Source organism: Clytia hemisphaerica, unplaced genomic scaffold (genome assembly GCF_902728285.1).
Source record: "Clytia hemisphaerica strain Z4C2 unplaced genomic scaffold, Clytia hemisphaerica genome assembly, whole genome shotgun sequence".
NCBI lineage: Eukaryota > Metazoa > Cnidaria > Hydrozoa > Leptothecata > Clytiidae > Clytia > Clytia hemisphaerica.
Genome location: NW_027103770.1, coordinates 2,372,965 through 2,390,948, shown reverse-complemented (window position 1 = coordinate 2,390,948; position 17,984 = coordinate 2,372,965). Strand labels below are relative to the sequence as shown.

The 17,984-nt window shown below is 35.2% G+C and overlaps 2 protein-coding genes across 2 annotated transcripts; one reads left to right on the top strand and one right to left on the bottom strand.

Annotated features, from left to right (window-relative positions):
• The first annotated feature begins 958 nt into the window (after window positions 1-958).
• On the top strand, window positions 959-4,464 carry LOC136805953 (uncharacterized). Its single transcript, XM_067062546.1, has 5 exons — window positions 959-1,281; window positions 2,004-2,034; window positions 2,841-3,039; window positions 3,658-4,004; window positions 4,238-4,464. Exons 1-5 carry the CDS (start codon window positions 1,006-1,008, stop codon window positions 4,402-4,404), a joined length of 1,020 nt encoding a protein of 339 aa, XP_066918647.1. The 5' UTR covers window positions 959-1,005; the 3' UTR covers window positions 4,405-4,464.
• Window positions 4,465-8,250: 3,786 nt separating this feature from the next.
• Window positions 8,251-17,763, bottom strand: LOC136805976 (uncharacterized). The gene is made up of 7 exons (XM_067062561.1): window positions 17,670-17,763; window positions 11,833-11,954; window positions 10,786-11,208; window positions 9,920-10,522; window positions 9,548-9,695; window positions 9,211-9,305; window positions 8,251-8,633 (listed from the first exon to the last, which is right to left on the bottom strand). Exons 1-7 carry the CDS (start codon window positions 17,734-17,736, stop codon window positions 8,316-8,318), a joined length of 1,776 nt encoding a protein of 591 aa, XP_066918662.1. The 5' UTR covers window positions 17,737-17,763; the 3' UTR covers window positions 8,251-8,315.
• Between the last annotated feature and the right edge of the window lie 221 nt (window positions 17,764-17,984).

The window sequence follows — 17,984 nt, the reverse complement described above, 5'->3', positions numbered from 1 at the left end:
AAAATTTCTATGTTTATGATTGTGTTATAGAGACGAATCAATCCTGAAAATTTGAGCTCAAAAGCTCTTTTCTATGACTGTATACACGTTTTTTTCTTTATTAGAACCCAGTTTATAAGAACATTTAGGCTGAAATTCGTCGAAAAATTAAGAACATCGTAAGAACATGCCCAGCCTCAGTTTGGAAAAAAATGACAAGAAACCACAATTTTTTCCTCTTTTCAAGCAGTTTTAACCAAACTTAGTGATGAATTTTTTTAAATCGAGAGTCAAATATTGTCCAAATTTTACCCACTTTAAGTGCTCTTTATTTTGCATGATGTTGTCGATTTAAAGTAGTCCGAAAAATTAAGAACGCATTTAAGAACATTTTAGGCTGAAAATTGCTAAAAAAATAAGCACATCCAGGCTCAGCCAAATTTTAGGTGTTCTAATAAAAAAAAACGTGTATGGCTATGTTTATTCATGGCCAAATGTCTCATAAAAATCGAAACATACAGCCCGCGGCCTCGTTTTCATTTTATTCTATTGTTTAAAATAAAAGTTTAATTCAAAATATCTCAAAAACCAAAAGAGCTTTATAGATAATCCTTTTTTTATCTGTTTTGTATTTTTTTTTGCAGATTTTTATTTTACCACAATGAAACACTCAAACATTGTAACAAAAAAGTCGAAAACATCTCGGGAAAGTTGTAATTTCAAATATATTGTTTATTAGATTATCAGTATATTAGTATTCAATGAACAATATAGGCTATTAACCCAAACCGCGACCCTCCAATCTATGTTATTATCACTACTAATGTGATGTAAATTTAGATGTTAATTTTGTAAGGTAAGAGATGCGACCTTGAAGAAAGAAGTGGTAAAAGTTATGGATTGAATAAAAAAGTGAAACATAAAAGATAAAAGTATATCAATATTTCAAAAATTTTTACTTTTCATGCTTATCAAAAGACATACGCGACTAAAGGAAGAATTTAATTAAACCAAAAAGGATATAAAATGGTTTTCAACCCTCTGGTTATTTTAATGATCAGTTTAACGCATGCTCAATTTTTCACCACAAGTGAAAAGAAAGGGGTCAAATGCCCATCATTGAAGAATATTGAGACGGACCAAATTACAGAATGTATTTTACTTTGTCGCGGCGTGGAAAACACGACTTCGTTTTATGATGAACCGAACAAAAATTGTCAGTGTGTTGCAAAGAGTTGTCTCACCACACAGGAGAAAAGTGAAGGAGACAATGCAATCGCTTCCGTCGAATATCTGTACCAGGTACGTGAAAGTATTTCTTAAAGTTTTCAGGTCGGTGATATTCCCAGTGTCCGTTTTCAAGGTTGTCAAAGTCGCCAACGTTTCGTTGTTAGCTTTTTTCAAAGGAAAGAAAGAACAGAAGTCGCGGTTACCTCTCTTACCGAGCCCCCTCACGATATTAGTGAGTTTATGTACTCCAAAGTCCCGAATAAACGTCTCCCCCCAATTATTAACAGCCCCCCCCCCGTGTTTATTATAATGTGAAGAAATTGCGGACCTCCCCTCCTTTCGGGACCTTAGATTATGTATGTATTAGCGAGTTTATGCATTCGAGATAAATCGAAGGAGACGATATAAAGCAAAGTTGACATGTAGCCAAAAACACCGTCCACTTTCCTCGACGACGGTGAAAACACCAAAATACCGTCGTCCGTGAGCAAAGGCGATATAGAGCCGTACATCAACTATCGACTTTGTTTTGTATCGATTTCACTTACCGTCGCCCTCGATATCCTCCGATACATAAACTCGGTAGTTCAGTGACGAAGACGGTTAGCTTTTGATATGTCTAGATCCTAATCGACTGAAAGTCCAAATACATCAACTCGCTATTGATTTTAAGCCTAAAAGTGAAAAAAGTACGCTTACTAAAATTCAACTACTGCGAAGAAGAATAAAGGAACATTTTAGATTTTAAACAGATCAGTTATCATAATTTATTCCAATTATTTTTTATCTTCCAGGGAGAAAAATTGGGCTACTTTTCGTCCGAAGGTATGGATTTTCGTTTAAATCAGACTGCTTTCCCAGTGTATTTGTGCCTTTTTGATTAAGTTGACGGTGCCAGATAGTACGCCCCTTAACCCTTAGCTGCGCGGTTGAATGAGAATGGTAACAAATTTACGATGAAAAATGGTTTTCAGCGCATGGCATTGTTAGACTGTCTATAAAACAAAACAAGCCAAAACTTCGAGTCTATGTGAAGTACAAACTATTCTTAGCTTTCAAAATGCTCATCTCGATGACCTTACTTTATCACTTCAATACAAGAGGGCTCCCACAATCGTGTTTTTGATACCGACGCCGAAAAGAATTTTCCATGTATTGGGCTCTTCCAGAAAATGTCCGTACATGGGGTTGGATGATAAATTGTCTGGTGGTAGCGTAAAATCATCAAAATTTGCCTTGTCCGGGGGATAAATTTGCTCTTTCCGGGGGTAATATGGGTTGTCCGGGGGTAAAACCCGTTGTCCAAAAGTCACTCTGTCCGGGGGTAAATCACTGAAAATTATTATATCCTCCACCCCCAATACTCAAATTTTTTCTGGAAAAGCCCATTTCTAGTAACCAGTCTCCTCTGCACTGCTAAGGATTAATAGGTGTATGAAAATCACGGATATACATAATTTCAAACCATAGACAATAATTGAGTCTGATAAAAGTGCTTTCCGCTTTCTGTATTAACGAATGGGACTTTTATTCCAATCCCAAGCAAGAAAGTAACACCCTAAAATCCATATTATGGACATAAACAATCTCATCAAAAATTATGCTCTATAATCAAAATATCTTCACCATAGAAGATGCGTTTATCAATTTTCGGTTTGACAATGGAGCCACCATGAACACGGGTACTGGAAAGAATGAGATTGAAATCACATATGCCACAACAGGAGATTTGGTGCCCAATTTCAATGGTGGATTTATGACCACTAGATATTCAAATGAAAACACATATGGTCCGATGTTTACTGGCTGGGAAAAAGTTTCTTGTTTGAGGTTGGTATCAATTTGAGTGCTTCTCTCTAGATTAATCCATTAAATGCCGTCACTTTGTGACTTCAACAAATTTTCAAATATTTTTTGAGTTCAGTTTTTTATTCGGTTAAGGTACAAAAACAGGTTGGCATAGGTCGTGGTCGCGGTGCCCTTAGGTCCAGACCTAGTTAAGGACGGAAAAAATCAGTCGGCCTCATAATGATGCCAGTGGTACTTCATGGGTTTAACGGGGAAAAAAGCAAAAATATTCGAAAAATTGAGCTCAAAATAAATCTCTTTGACCACTGAGCTTTATATAAACCTTGGACCAGTTTCTCAATCCTGGTCAACCAAAATCTTAGATCAGAGTAACTTTGAAAGGGGTACCCTAATGGTAGCACTACTCTTTGTTGGTGTTGTCTAAAGTGTGGCTTCGAATCAATCGACGTACCCTCATTTAGCGGGAACACATCAACAAAAACTCTAATCAAAGATTGAGAATATATAACTTAGTCTAAGGTTTGCATATTGATCTTCGCACCTAAAGTTCTAATGCCGATGCCTTCCTTTAAACCCTAACTCATGCCAATGTCACTTCTAGTGTCTTTATTTTAACCCTATTTAATCCTTACTTCACAGGGAGGATATGTTTGGGGATCAATGTAAAAGCAATGGAATCACATTCGCACTGCGTGTCCGTGCCTCAAACACGACAAGCACGAGAAAAGACGTGATCTTCATCACGCCTCACGCTGGAACTGATATCGGCTACCGTGTTGTTTACACAACAAACGGGGATATTGTTTTGGGGATTTGGGCAAACACTTTTCATTTGACATGTCAGGTTCCTATGGCAACCAAAGAGATTTACAAATGGCATCATTACGTCATTGCGATACGCATTCAACCCTTTTTGAAAATGTTATGTTATGACAATGGATTGGTGATCGGTGAAAAGGAAGATTCAAGGCCTGTGCCTGGTGGAGGTGAGTCACCAGATCATGGTGTTGCAACACCAGAAAACACATTTTGTGTGTTGGACACGTCCAACTGCTGCAGAACTATTTGCTAACACTTGTAGTAAACTATTTTAAAGTTCAAAGAACTCTTAACCTGAAAATGTATAATATTCCACAGCATTTCAGATTTCCTATTGTTTAAGATTGAAGTATAGATAGGTTGTTATATCGATATAAAAACAGCTTTTATTTATTTTTAGATAAAGTTGTAAAGATTTTCATTGGTTGGCGTTTTTCTTCAACGTCCGTATATCCAAAATATGCTATTGATATTGACGACGTTGCATTATGGGAACGCTACGTGGAGAGAAATGAAGTCAAACGAATTTATCAGATGACAAAAGTAAATACAGTGGAATCTCCATAGTTCTATAACTCGAATGTTTTTTGAACTCGAAGTTAAGTCTACATAACTCGTACCTCTACAACTCGGATTTCCATAATTCGAAATTTCAATCACTCAGTATTTTTATAAAATGTTGACTTTTTAAATAGGGACATAATTTACGTCTTAAATAAAGATACGCACACAGACTATATGTCGACTTTGTAAATAGGGACATAATTTACGTCTTAAATAAAAATACGCACACAGACTATAAAATATCGATTTGTAAATAGGGACATAATTTACATCTCAAATAAAAATACGCATGTCGCATACATAAATTAAATGTAGTTGTCTTTATTAAACCGTTTTGTAGTTAAAAATCAACTTTACTTTTCCTCTCATTTCATTTCTCTCACCAAGATATTTTGGATATCATCTTGGATATATTTCAGTCAGTTTTAGAAAGTTCTGAAAATCAAACAATGTGAAGTATCTGATAATTTTCTTACCCCCCCCCTGCACTCAAAATGATAGTTTGCGGTGGCTATACCTCTGTCAATGAAAGTCTGACATTGGACCTGCCCTCCTCATCAGATTTATACACTAGACAATCCAAACAGTAACCATTAAACAGTGTTCAAACTTCTTCCGTCTCAGACGGATTTCCGTCCGTAGCGAAGTATATAAAGCTATTTTTCTAAAATTCTGTATATAGAGATATTACAGGCTCGGATACAGAGGGAGGCTATAACCAATGGAGGAGAGTGCACTTTATTATCGTATTACCTTATATGGAAACTAATTACTCTCCATGAATAAGATAGCCTACCTCCTGTATCCGACCCTGTTCCGTTTGAAATTCTGCATAATTAACCGAAATTTCAAGATTATGTGCTAAATTACTATGTAAAACTCTACTATGTTATCCGTCTCAGACGAAAAGCCTTATTAACCAATGATTAAAGTAACCACAAATCAATTTCCTCCTCTCCCTTACCACGATCGACAAACACGTACTAATCCCATACAAGTATTTTATTTTGTCAATCTCTTTTACATCTATTAGTAAATCATGCTATTAGAACATCAAGTAATCTGGTGAAATGAAGATAAATTTGATTAGTTCTACAGACATTAACTAACAGCTTGAAAATTATAAGTTGTAAGAATATTTATGACGAGGAAAAGACTATTATCGCTAGAAGTGAAACCTACTGGTTTCCTGCTTAGCTTAGTACATGTAATCCTTATTTCCAAGTATGAGCGAGTCGAGCACTTGCTAACATTTTTGAGATCCCCATCTCCGTTTTCCAGAAAAATTGATGTTTTCTTATAAGAATCGTTTTTGATTGACTGACAGAGCTGTCAAGGTGGATGTATCATTGTAACTTTGCATGACTGAACACTTACTTTAAATTAATTACAAAATACATCATAAATAGATTAAGGTATTGCTCAGAAACAATTTTAACTATTTGCTTTTTTGAAATTTTTGTAACTTTTCTTTGATAGTCTTTTTTAGCTTTAAACACGCTATGTTTATCGGGCGCATTAATCTAGAATCTCTCCTCTTATGTCAAGCTCGTTTCGCTTTTTTGATTCAATTGTAATTCGATTGTAATAGACATTTTCATAAATTACGTTAGGAACATCACTTGCCTCGTATTCAAACAATCTCCTTGGTGATCATATCCATTGAGACATTAAATTATTCTTTTATGACTAGAAAGTAGTTGTAATAAAATCCGCTGGGAGTTAATCACCATGGCAATAATTTCAAAACGAGGCAAGTAATGTTCGTGACTTAATTTATGAAAAGGTCTACTAGTATTCGATTCGTCTTTGACAATTAAAAACAAATCTACCAAGAGATATTAGACTCGTCAACTTGACCTTCAACCACTGAAGCGCGCGTTTTGAAACAGAATCCGGATTGACATTAACTTTCACTGTCAAGCTACTAAGAACTACTCATTTCAATCCATTAGCTGGGACCTTTCAGAATCACCTCCATCTGATATTCTGTTTGCGGATTCTGATATTCCGGTCACCAACGCTAAAAGCTCTAAAAGGAGCGGGCCGATACATTTTTTTGACCGTAGTCGCGAGGTCAAGCGCGTGCCACTTTTATCCCACTAAACTCGATCCAATCCTTTTTTCTATTGTCTATAGGTGCGAAAAAAGGACTGGGACCGTTTTAGTGGAAAAAATCAGACAAAGAAATGCCCGCGCGGCAATTGGCGGCTACGGTCGAAAAGATGTACTTCCTTTCGGAGAGGGATGATAGTTGACCTTTGTGCTGCATCCCCAGTCGGGTTTAACTACCCTTGCGCGTAAACCTAAAAATATTTTGGTCCTGCCAATCCCCGAAAACGAGGGCTGGGGTCCAGGCCTTCCGCTAAAAAATCCTTGACGCAAAAATTTCGTAATCTTAGTCTTCAAGATGTTGACAATTCTCCCGACCTTCAGAGCTTTAATGTGTCGGATGAAAATTTCTGCATCTGGGTGCCAAATAAGAATCACCTAGGATTTCAATATTACAATCTTGTTCAAGCATGTTTCACTCCCAAGTTTCTCCTGACATTTCTTTTCTTTTCCACTTTTTCTAACTTAATAGCTAACTTAACAGCTTTCTAATACAAACAATGCTAGATTTTGTGTCAATGAATTCTAATCAAAATCAGGTTATCTTCATTAGAACCTTATTAATTTTAATCTTTTGATTGGTTCATTTTAAGAACAAAGTTCATTACTCAGAGGATTTTCATGTCTGTGTTAATCATGTAATACAAATGGATTTAACTTTGAAAATGAATGCAAATGTTTTAACTAGGGGGAAAACGAAGTTGTGCTAATGTTAAATCACCCATTAGCCATCTTATAAGAAATAGAGTTCACCTTAAAGAAAAAATTGATCGAAAAATCTTATTATTTGAGGAGGGATTGCCAAGTTTACAGGCCTTTTTTTAATCCAAATATCTTCTTACACTGATGTCAGAACTAATTTCTTTCTCAACTAATTTTTAAAGCTTCAATGAAGATTTCACCAATGGATAAAAAGGAGCTCATTAAAAATGCACGATATATGCACTGCAAAAAATCATTTCTTGTAGAAAGAAAAAAAAACACAACTTAAGTAATTATTTTCTTAGCAGAAGGTTAATTTACTATTCCGATAGGTAAGTAAATTTTTCTTAAAGAAATTTTACCTCGAAGAATAAATTTCTTAAGTCTTAAGAAATGTTTTCTTAAAAAATTATTTTCTTGAACACTAAGAAATATTTCCTGGAGATAAGATTAATTTTCTTAAGAAGCAAAACAACAATTAAAGAATTATTTTCTTATAGCTAGATATATTTTCTAGAGATAAGATTAATTTTCTTAAGAAGCAAAACAACAATTAAAGAATTATTTTCTTATAGCTAGATATATTTTCTGAAGATAAGATTAATTTTCTTAAGAAGCAAAACAACAATTAAAGAATTATTTTCTTATAGCTAGATTTATTTTCTTGATATGAGAAAATGATTCTAACTAGTTTTGTTTACATAGGGTATTTACAGGGTGACTAACGAGAAAATTCGAACATTTCTTGACGTTTCGTGGATCACCCAAATTATATACAAAATTTACAAAATATTTAATCAAAAAAAGCTATGATTTACACACCAGCAAAAATGCCGGGTAAATAATTCAGTTTAGAAGACACTTGTTTGTTTATGAGCAACTAAATTGTTAAGGCTGGAGTGCTGAAATAAGTCAATTTCACTTTTTCGTAAAATTAATTTTTTTTATAGATAATCTAAGCACGGCAAACGATAGAACTTGCTTGACCCAGATAGGGGTTGTGGTCAAAGCAAACTTTCCATAAAATGAGTTAAAATGCCAAGCAACCCCAGCCCTGATCCGAAAAATGAAGTTGCTTATAAAAAATGTGAACGTTTCTGTTAGATTTCGGCGTTAAATGGATCCAACTTCTTTTTCACGATTCCGAATCGTTCGACCGCACTCTCGGTCACACGCACATCGCCGAAGGAATAATGGTGGATCAACGACAACGCCACCGTGAGTTCAGTAGGATACTCCTGATCCAATACATAAAACAAACCAACAAAAATCAAAAAACCTTCTAAAATGTGTTCATGAATACAAAATATATTTCTTCCCAAAAGAACAACGGCTCTTTTTGTATTCTTATCAATCATCAGGCCAGGTGAATCATCGTTGGCCCGTTTGGATTTAGCTTTTTCCACGTTTTCGTTGACCTGACAAATAAAAGTAATGTTACTTATTGGTTGTAACCAAAGTAATATTACAATAATTAGAAAATTGAAGAAATAAAAAACTGAACATTGATTCGAAACAAACCTAGTTTTATTTCAAGTAACCCCGCCCGCACAATGAGATAAAATCGTTCGTGAGCCAAGAAAATAATCAAACAAAACGATTCCCACTCTCCTTTATAAGAAGAGTTAAGCACAAGCCAATAGATAAAAATGGGAGTGTAAAAGGAAGATGATGGAATAACATATGGGCTCTTCCAGAAAAAATTTGTATAGGAGTGGGGATATACAGTTTTCTCTCTCCAATTAGCGGACACTCTAAAAGGCGGAGACCTCTGATTAGCGCACAATTCTTTTTTCACCGGCTGTTTTCTAGTCAAAGTCTCATAGAAAACTTTCTAAAAGGCGGACACTTAATTAGCGGACACTCCAATTAGCGGACAATATTTTTTAACACCAAATGACAATTTCAGCCTATATGATTTTTCGTTATCCCTGGACAATATATCATCCACCCCCATGTACGGACATTTTCTGGAAGAGCCCAACGTATACTAACCTCTACAATAATGATGATAGGATTCTTCTTCTTGACTTTCGCATTATCGAAAAGAGTAGGCATTACAGGTATCAGGAAAAGCAACTTGATTTGAACTGAAGAAGAAAAAATAAATTAAATCACGACAAGCAGTTTGATTTCACCCTTTTGGACACAGTATGGGATACCGATACTGACTGATTTCTTACAAAAGTTGCTTCATCTAATGACTTAATAATGAAATAGTACTTTTTCTTCCTGTACCAACTTAAATTGGACTTGATATGTACAAGAACTTTTTTGTTATTGAAGACCAAACGAAGCCTCTGTTTCAAATTTATAAAAGGAATTTATTTACCTGGCAACATTATGGAGCAAACAAAATCTTTCAACTTAGAAGTTGCAAAGTACACTGCCGATTCGATGAATTTACCAAATTTTTCAACAGCGTCTTGGGCAAAATTTTCGCTTTCTCGGTCAACTGTTCTTCTCACTTCATGAATGACCTGAAAAGTAAAGAAAAAAATAATTCGTGACAAACTGGATGAAAAAAAAAACAAACACCCTATTATGTTTTCTTTCTGATTCAATTTTGAAATCAGCATTTAAATCTGTGCAAGTTAGCAAGCAAAACCAAATAAAAGGAAGAAATTTAGGAAATTCAGCATTATGTTGACAAATGACGACAGGTCTTTAGCAAGTTTACACTAAAGCTTTTTACTGGACTTACCTCTTGTGGGTAGGATTGAAAGACAGAAAATTTGTTTTTGAGAAGCCCAATCCGTTCCATCAATTTAAGGCTTTTGAATTCCTTCCTCCTTTGATCGTAACTCAAATCCATATACATGGATATTGTCTTCACATCAGGGTTGCGCTTTGCCAACTCACTGGTTATACCTTTTAAATTTCTCACATAGCATGGATCTTCACTGATAGCGGGTTCGTTGGAAGAGTTTTGACCAGTGATACCAGCAATGGTAAAATTTGAATGTGCTGAGTGTGAGAAAGATGGAAGCGAAAGGGATGGACTGGAAAGTAAGTTTGTGTACGTATTGCCATTGACAGATTGGTGGAACGAAAACGGTGTTGGGCGGACAGGCAATGGTACAGTTGCAGTATCCGACTCCAAGCTTTGAGCAGGTGGTTGAAGATCGGCAACAATGGTTGTTTCTGTTTCTGTTTCAGTTTCTGTTCCGAGTGTGTGTGCCTCATTTTCATTTCCAAGCAGCAACGATTGACGGTAAAATTTTGATCTTTTGGGTTTTTTGCCTTGGGGCTTTCTAGTTGGTCTAACATTTTGAACTCTTCGCTTGAGACTTTGATATAGCGATTCCTATCAAGAAATAAATACACAAATAAAATTTTATTAAAAAAAAAGCAGTACAAACTTTCAAAGATTTCAACCTTGAACAGCAATAAACAGATGCAGAGTTTTGGCCCCAAACCAAAAATTTAAGTAACAGAACAGCTCTAATTTTCTCTAAACCTAAAAATCTATAAGATTTATTCTTCTAAAAATTCACAAAACATATCAAGACAAAAATTAGTTCCCCTGAACCGGGACTCAAACTTAGAGAGAATCAAAAAGAAACTTACATATGATTTCGCAACAAGTAGACAAGGATAAATCTCACACAACTTTTCAGCCATCTTTTCCAACTCGCTCATTAAAGGGTATCTTTGATGCTCGAGCTGGTGACAGAGAGTGATCATGTTCGCCACTGTCCCTTGCACAAGCCTATACATGAGTTTGTCCGGCATATTAGGCTTTTTAGAGCCCTCATAAAAAGCAATCTCAGCATCGGAATACAATTGAAACGACGAAACATTAATGCTTTCCATTATCAAGCGTTTTGCCGGAGGTTGATGTTGTGTTGTCGAGTAAAAAGGTTTTGGACGCGACTGTGGAAATGCGAGTGGGACTGCAAGTGGAGGAGACAGTTCATTCGGTGATAATTGTCCATTGGGTGTGATTGGTGACTGTTCATTGTGTGTAGGTGGTGGCGTTTTGTTCGAGTTCTGTAAAGTAAATATATGAGGTTGAAATGAATAACATTGTTTCACTCTATACCAAAAATCTTTGGTATAACCTTGATAACACTTTTGCTGCTTGACAAATTCAAAAAAGATTGTATGCTTAAAAAAGGTATACTCTAATAAAACTTGACATTGTATAAATTTTGCTTATGTAACAACTTTTTTTAAAGCTATTAACTAAACATTAGCCTGGGGGCCACTTATAGCTTTTTGATAGGCTGGATGGCGCTGATAAGTGGCCCGGGAGAATTTGGCGATATGCTTTTGCTTAGGCGGACTGTAAAACAGTCCACCAGATTTTAGTTGTTTTTGGAAGGTAAAAACTGGATGAAACAATGTTTTTATTTGCGAATACGATATTGCAAATCTGTTACTGATGTTCCTTTCTCATTTTCAATATGTTTCTCAACTCCAAGTAGTTTTTTTGTAATTTGGATTTTTAGTGCTTTCCTTTCAAAATGACGACTTCGCCAAATGCTCCTAGTCTACTTCACTGGACTCAGCGCCATCAAAAATCATCAAAAAGCAAAGTTCAGTCAGAAGTAGACTCTAGTCTAACTAAACATAGAATTAAAAAAAATAAAATAAAAACAACAAAAAACTAACCTGGAATCCTTGGATAGTTTTCAGAACGTTTTTTCTAAGAAGAAGATTGTGTGGTCCAGGCAGGATTTCATTCAGGTCATCCCTTGTGAAGTTTAAAAGATCTTCATTAGACCAACCATTACCTGTTTAAATCAGAGGTTTAAATAAATTCTTCAAAGAATTAATCAACTACTTTAGGCGTACAAACTTTCGCGAGCAGAAACTTTTTTAGTCCTTAAATTCGCGAAAGTAAATGTCTTTGAAAATTCTTAATGGAGTCATTCGCGAAAGTTTATGCTCGCGAATTTTTCTTTAAAAAATGGAAAATCTAAAAAACTTTGAAACCGTAAGAAAAATATAATGTTAAGCATATTTCTAGTCTTTGAAGCCTTTTTAAAGCCATTAAACAACTGTTTATATCTAAAAATTTTAGCAGAATTTAATTTCGCGGTTTTTCGGGAAATCCGCGAAATTAAATTCCGCGAAACAAGAGTATTTTCAGGATAAATATAGGCCATATTATGGACAGAAAATTCTCTCAACCACGAAATTGAATTCCCGCGAAACTTCCGAATTTTGTGATGTGAACTGCGAAATTAAATTCCGCGAAAATTTCTTCCCGCGAAAATTCTTTCCCTTAAGATACTTTGGGGTTACCTATTCATCGGGGGTACCTAGCTGAATTAAAAGACGCTCTGGGGGCTTTGTATATTTTCCAAATTGTATATGTTATTTATTGAATTTTAGATATTTATATTTTTTTTACCCACAGAGCACTCAGTTTCCCCTCCAATTTTGATCCCGATTCTTTCCACATCATCTTTTGCTAAATTTTTCAATTGTGATTATTTTGATTTACAGCCGCCATCTTTATAGCAAAATAACAAACCTTACCATTTATAGCAATCCCAAAAAATCATTAAGATTTCAAATGTGACAAAAAACTAAAAGTGTCAATTCAAAATTTTTTTGGCTGAATGCAATGGGGTACCTATTTTGGGGTACCTAACTCAAAGCAATTTCTCAAGGGGACCTAAATTTCTGGGGGGCACCATGCTCAATGGGGGCACCTGAAAAGTGGGCTGAAACCATGATAAAGTCCTCTAAAAATCTTAGTCAAAGATGCATTGACGGAAGACACAACTTTTTTCCTGGTACGTTACAGGATGTTAAGAAAATCTAGATCTATTTAAAATTATTGTTCGAGAGAGCTTGTCTAAAGAAAGAGTATTTCTTTAATTCATAGAGCAAGAATGCATTGCTTCCATGTTTAATAAACTTAATTTCAGCAGCTTTTGCGGATTTGGCCCCAAAACTGCTTCAATTCTCCAAAAATCCTTAACACAAAACAATTTGCAAATTTAGAGATAGAGATAGAAGAAAGATATTCACTACTCATAAAAAAGAACTTATTTGTTACCAAACACCATTCAGGCTGGACTTATAAATATAAATGTAGGTTTGCTGTTACCAAGTAGGCCCTACCAGAGATTTGCTGACCCAGGCCAACCCCGAAAGTTCAGCCTTAAAATTACCTTTTTAAGAGTATAAATTTTTGTGTACATACAGTTTGCCAAAATGTGACTTTTGATTTTGACCTGTTTTGACTGATGGGGATTCTACTCTTTTGTGCTTAATTGTAAGGGGGGGGGGTCATTCTGCAAAATCACCCCTATACATAACACTTAATAATGACCCTCCCCCCATTTTAAGACATCTGTGCTACGAAGTGCCAAAATTGGCCAAAAACCTTCAATTTCCTAGGGATTTTTAGCAAAATCAGGCCAATAGCACATTATTATGACCCCCCCATTTTGTTGATTTTTACCTAGAATACCCACACCCCCCCCCCCCCGCTTATTCAACCCACCCCTACAATTAAGCACAAAAGAGTAGACACTTATAATTCAAAGATTTCTTGGGATTTTGTTAAATTTGGGCAGTATTTTTTTTTTTATAAAAAACAAACTATTATTTCAAGTGAAAAAAAAATAAAATTCTCAAAATTGGAAGAAAAATGTAACTATAAAGAAATATCAGTTAACTTTTTTCTCGTGATATGGTTATCTACTTTCAAGACGCTAATAGCATGGTTGATAAGCTCATGATCACATAACCTTTGCATTTTCTCAAGCACCCTGCCAACAGAGAATGCATCTGTAAGGATAGATTGTTTATGTCCTTTAAGGTTTCGAAGCTCATAAGCCAGATGTGTACAATAGGTATTGTAGTACTTCTGCTTCTCCCGATTAAGGTTATAAGTTAATGGTGAAGAAGAGTGGGTTGCTTTCCCAAAATCAAAGATTTTAGGAACAGCAGATCCTTTACGAATATCTAAAAGGATATTGTCCTCCTTAATATCATTATGCAGGATGGAAAGTGAATGCATTTTAACAATACCATTTACAATTCCTTTTGCAATGTCATACCAAGCAAAGTTTTCAAAACATTTCTCAGAATTCTTCATAGCAAACTCTAAAGTGCAACTGACCATTTTACGATTTTGCCTGTCAAATATTTGCACAGCTTGCAAAATTATGCTGTTTCCATGCATGCCAAAAAAATGCAAAAAGTTGGGGAAACCGGAAAGTGCTTGATAGACACGACCTTCAACAATTTGAGAAGAACCCTTGCTATGTTTGATAGCAACCTCCAAGTCAATGTTCTTCAAGGTTCCTACTGTTACAGATCCGAAAAGACCAGCACCAAGGAAAGACTCTTTATCAGTCAACATTGAAGGATCAATTTGCATTGCAGATGGTAATTTGGAGGCAAGGGTCTCCTTTTTAAGAGCCATGTTCAGGTCAACCACTCCCTTCCGAGTTAAACGTTCATTCACTTGCTTGGCGAGCTTGAAAACTTGAGTATTCAGGATCTCATTCTGTTCTTTGAAGTGAAGACATTTTCTTGTCATTTTAAGAAGTTCTGCATCTTTATCCCTAGCTTGTTCTTTTTTTTCTTTTGCTGCTTTAGCATTTTTCACTTTTCGCAAGTGATTCCTCTCCTTGTGGCGAAGTTTTTTCTTCTCAATGGACCTCTCTAGAGAAAATGAAGAGAAAGTTCTAAATGTACTTTATTTTGTAGTTTTGTTTAAGCTTTTTTCTCGAAATCTTCAAATATACAATTCAGAATAAAGAATGTAGTCGGTTGGTATGAAACAGCACCGGTTAAGGTATTTGAAAATCAACCACTTCTTAAGTTCTCTGAATTAATACCCCTCTTATAATTACCAAAATTATGACTTAAAAAGTGTTTTTCACTTCAAATCAGAATGAAGAACATAATTGGTTGGTATCAAAAGACAGCACCGATTAAAGTACTTGAAAATGAACCACTTCCAAAGTTCTCTGAATTAATACCCCTCTTATAATTACCAAAAAATATGACTACAAAAGTTTTTTTTTACTTCAATTCAAAATGAAGAACATAGTTGGTTGGTATCAAAAGACAGCACCGATTAAAGTACTTGAAAATGAACCACTTCCAAAGTTCTCTGAATTAATACCCCTCTTATAATTACCAAAAAATATGACTACAAAAGTTTTTTTTTACTTCAATTCAGAATGAAGAACATAGTTGGTTGGTATCAAAAGACAGCACCGGTTAAAGTACTTGAAAATGAACCACTTCCAAAGTTCTCTGAATTAATCCCCCTCTTGTTAATTACCAAAAACATGACTAGAAAGCCTTTTTTTACTTCAATTCAGAAAGAAGAACATAGTTGGTTGGTATCAAAAGACAGCACCGATTAAAGTACTTGAAAATGAACCACTTCCAAAGTTCTCTGAATTAATACCCCTCTTATAATTACCAAAAAATATGACTACAAAAGTTTTTTTTTACTTCAATTCAGAATGAAGAACATAGTTGGTTGGTATCAAAAGACAGCACCGATTAAAGTACTTGAAAATGAACCACTTCCAAAGTTCTCTGAATACCCCTCTTGTAATTACCAAAAACATGACTGAAAGCCTTTTTTACTTCAATTCAGAATGAAGAACATAGTTGGTTGGTATCAAAAGACAGCACCGATTAAAGTACTTGAAAATGAACCACTTCCAAAGTTCTCTGAATTAATACCCCTCTTGTAATTACCAAAAACATGACTAGAAAGCCTTTTTTACTTCAATTCAGAAAGAAGAACATAGTTGGTTGGTATCAAAAGACAGCACCGGTTAAAGTACTTGAAAATGAACCACTTCCAAAGTTCTCTGAATTAATACCCCTCTTGTAATTACCAAAAACATGACTAGAAAGCCTTTTTTTACTTCAATTCAGAAAGAAGAACATAATTGGTTGGTATCAAAAGACAGCACCAGTTAAAGTACTTGAAAATGAACCACTTCCAATGTTCTCTGAATTATACCCCTTATAATTACCAAAAAACTACAAAAGTTTTTTACTTCAATTCAGAATGAAGAACATAGTTGGTTGGTATCAAAAGAACACAAACACACCGATTAAAGTACTTGAAAATGAACCACTTCCAAAGTTCTCTGAATTACCCCTCTTGTAATACCAAAAAACATGACTGAAAGCCTTTTTTACTTCAATTCAGAATGAAGAAACATAGTTGGTTGGTATCAAAAGACAGCACCGATTAAAGTACTTGAAAATGAACCACTTCCAAAGTTCTCTGAATTAATACCCCTCTTGTAATTACTCAAAACATGACTAGAAAGCCTTTTTTTACTTCAATTCAGAAAGAAGAACATAGTTGGTTGGTATCAAAAGACAGCACCGATTAAAGTACTTGAAAATGAACCACTTCCAAAGTTCTCTGAATACCCCTCTTGTAATTACCAAAAACATGACTGAAAGCCTTTTTTTACTTAAATTCAGAAGGAGAACATACTTGGTTGGTATCAAAAGACAGCACTGATTAAAGTACTTGAAAATAAACCACTTCCAAAGTTCTCTGAATTAATACTCCTTTTACTTCAATTCAGAATGAATAACATGATTGATTGGTATCAAAAGAAAGCACAGCATGGCGTCCTACAGCTTTTTGGTCCCCCCTAATATGAGCTAAAATCCCCCATCTGGCCTTTCCCCCTCACCTGTCTTTAAAATTCGTGCTCCCCCCTAATTGGGAAATCCCCCTAGCCGTATTGTATAAGGGTTGCAAAGTGATGATCCAGATTCGCCTCAATTCGCAAGCTACTATAGCAAAAAAAATACTCTCAAAATCCCAAGAAAGACAGGCTCATAAGCCTGAATGCCCAAACACACCAGGCAGGTCTGTATTTATCCTATTACTCCCCCCACTAGGTAGAGGACTGAATATACCCCCTATTCGCCTTTCTCCCCCCATCAAGCTTGAAATTTTCACTTCCCCCCTGGCACCAAAATCTGATTCCCCCCCCCATCTTCCTGGGGGGGGGGGGATAATCCCATGCACAGGTAATGAACTACTTACATAGTTCTGAAACATTCCCCTCGTTATACTCATTAAGCATGGCATGATTTGTTATGAAATTCTTTTTTCAAACTTTTTATTTTGGAGACTCAATGGAAACAGTTTTGAAAACATGCTATAGGCCTCAAAAATCAGAGTTTTTGCATGAAGAAAATAAAGTTAAGGCTACACTGATGATTTTTTTCAGATGTGCAATATTTATAAAATAAAAATAAAATAAATATTAATATACTTTCTATTTTCTTTTTTCAGATGGCTAGACAACAACAATATTCAGACGGCTGCAATGCAATGGCAGCCAACTGAAAAAATCATCAGTGTAGCTTTATCCCAAATATTCAGCCTAACCTGACCACTGCACAATGAAAAATAAACAACCTCATATTTGCAAAATATGGCAAAACTAATGACCAGCAGAAAATGAAAAAAAATCACTCACTTTTGATCATATCATGAACAACTTCAGATTGTTTGGACAGGGCTTCAACTAAACCAGATGCTTCCATTCCCTGAAGTTAAAGATACAAAAATGTAATGCAGTATTCAGTTCAGGGTTCTTAATTTCCAATTAATGTTTAGGCAGTTTAGTGACTTTACCTGCTATTTTAAAATGATTTGTGTATATTTATACTTATTTGTGCTTAATTAAAGGGGTGAAATAAGCAGGGGGCATGAACACACCAGGTAAAAATTAACAAAATGAGAGGGAGGCCCATAATAAAGTCCTATTGGTGATTTGCTAAAAATTATAGGA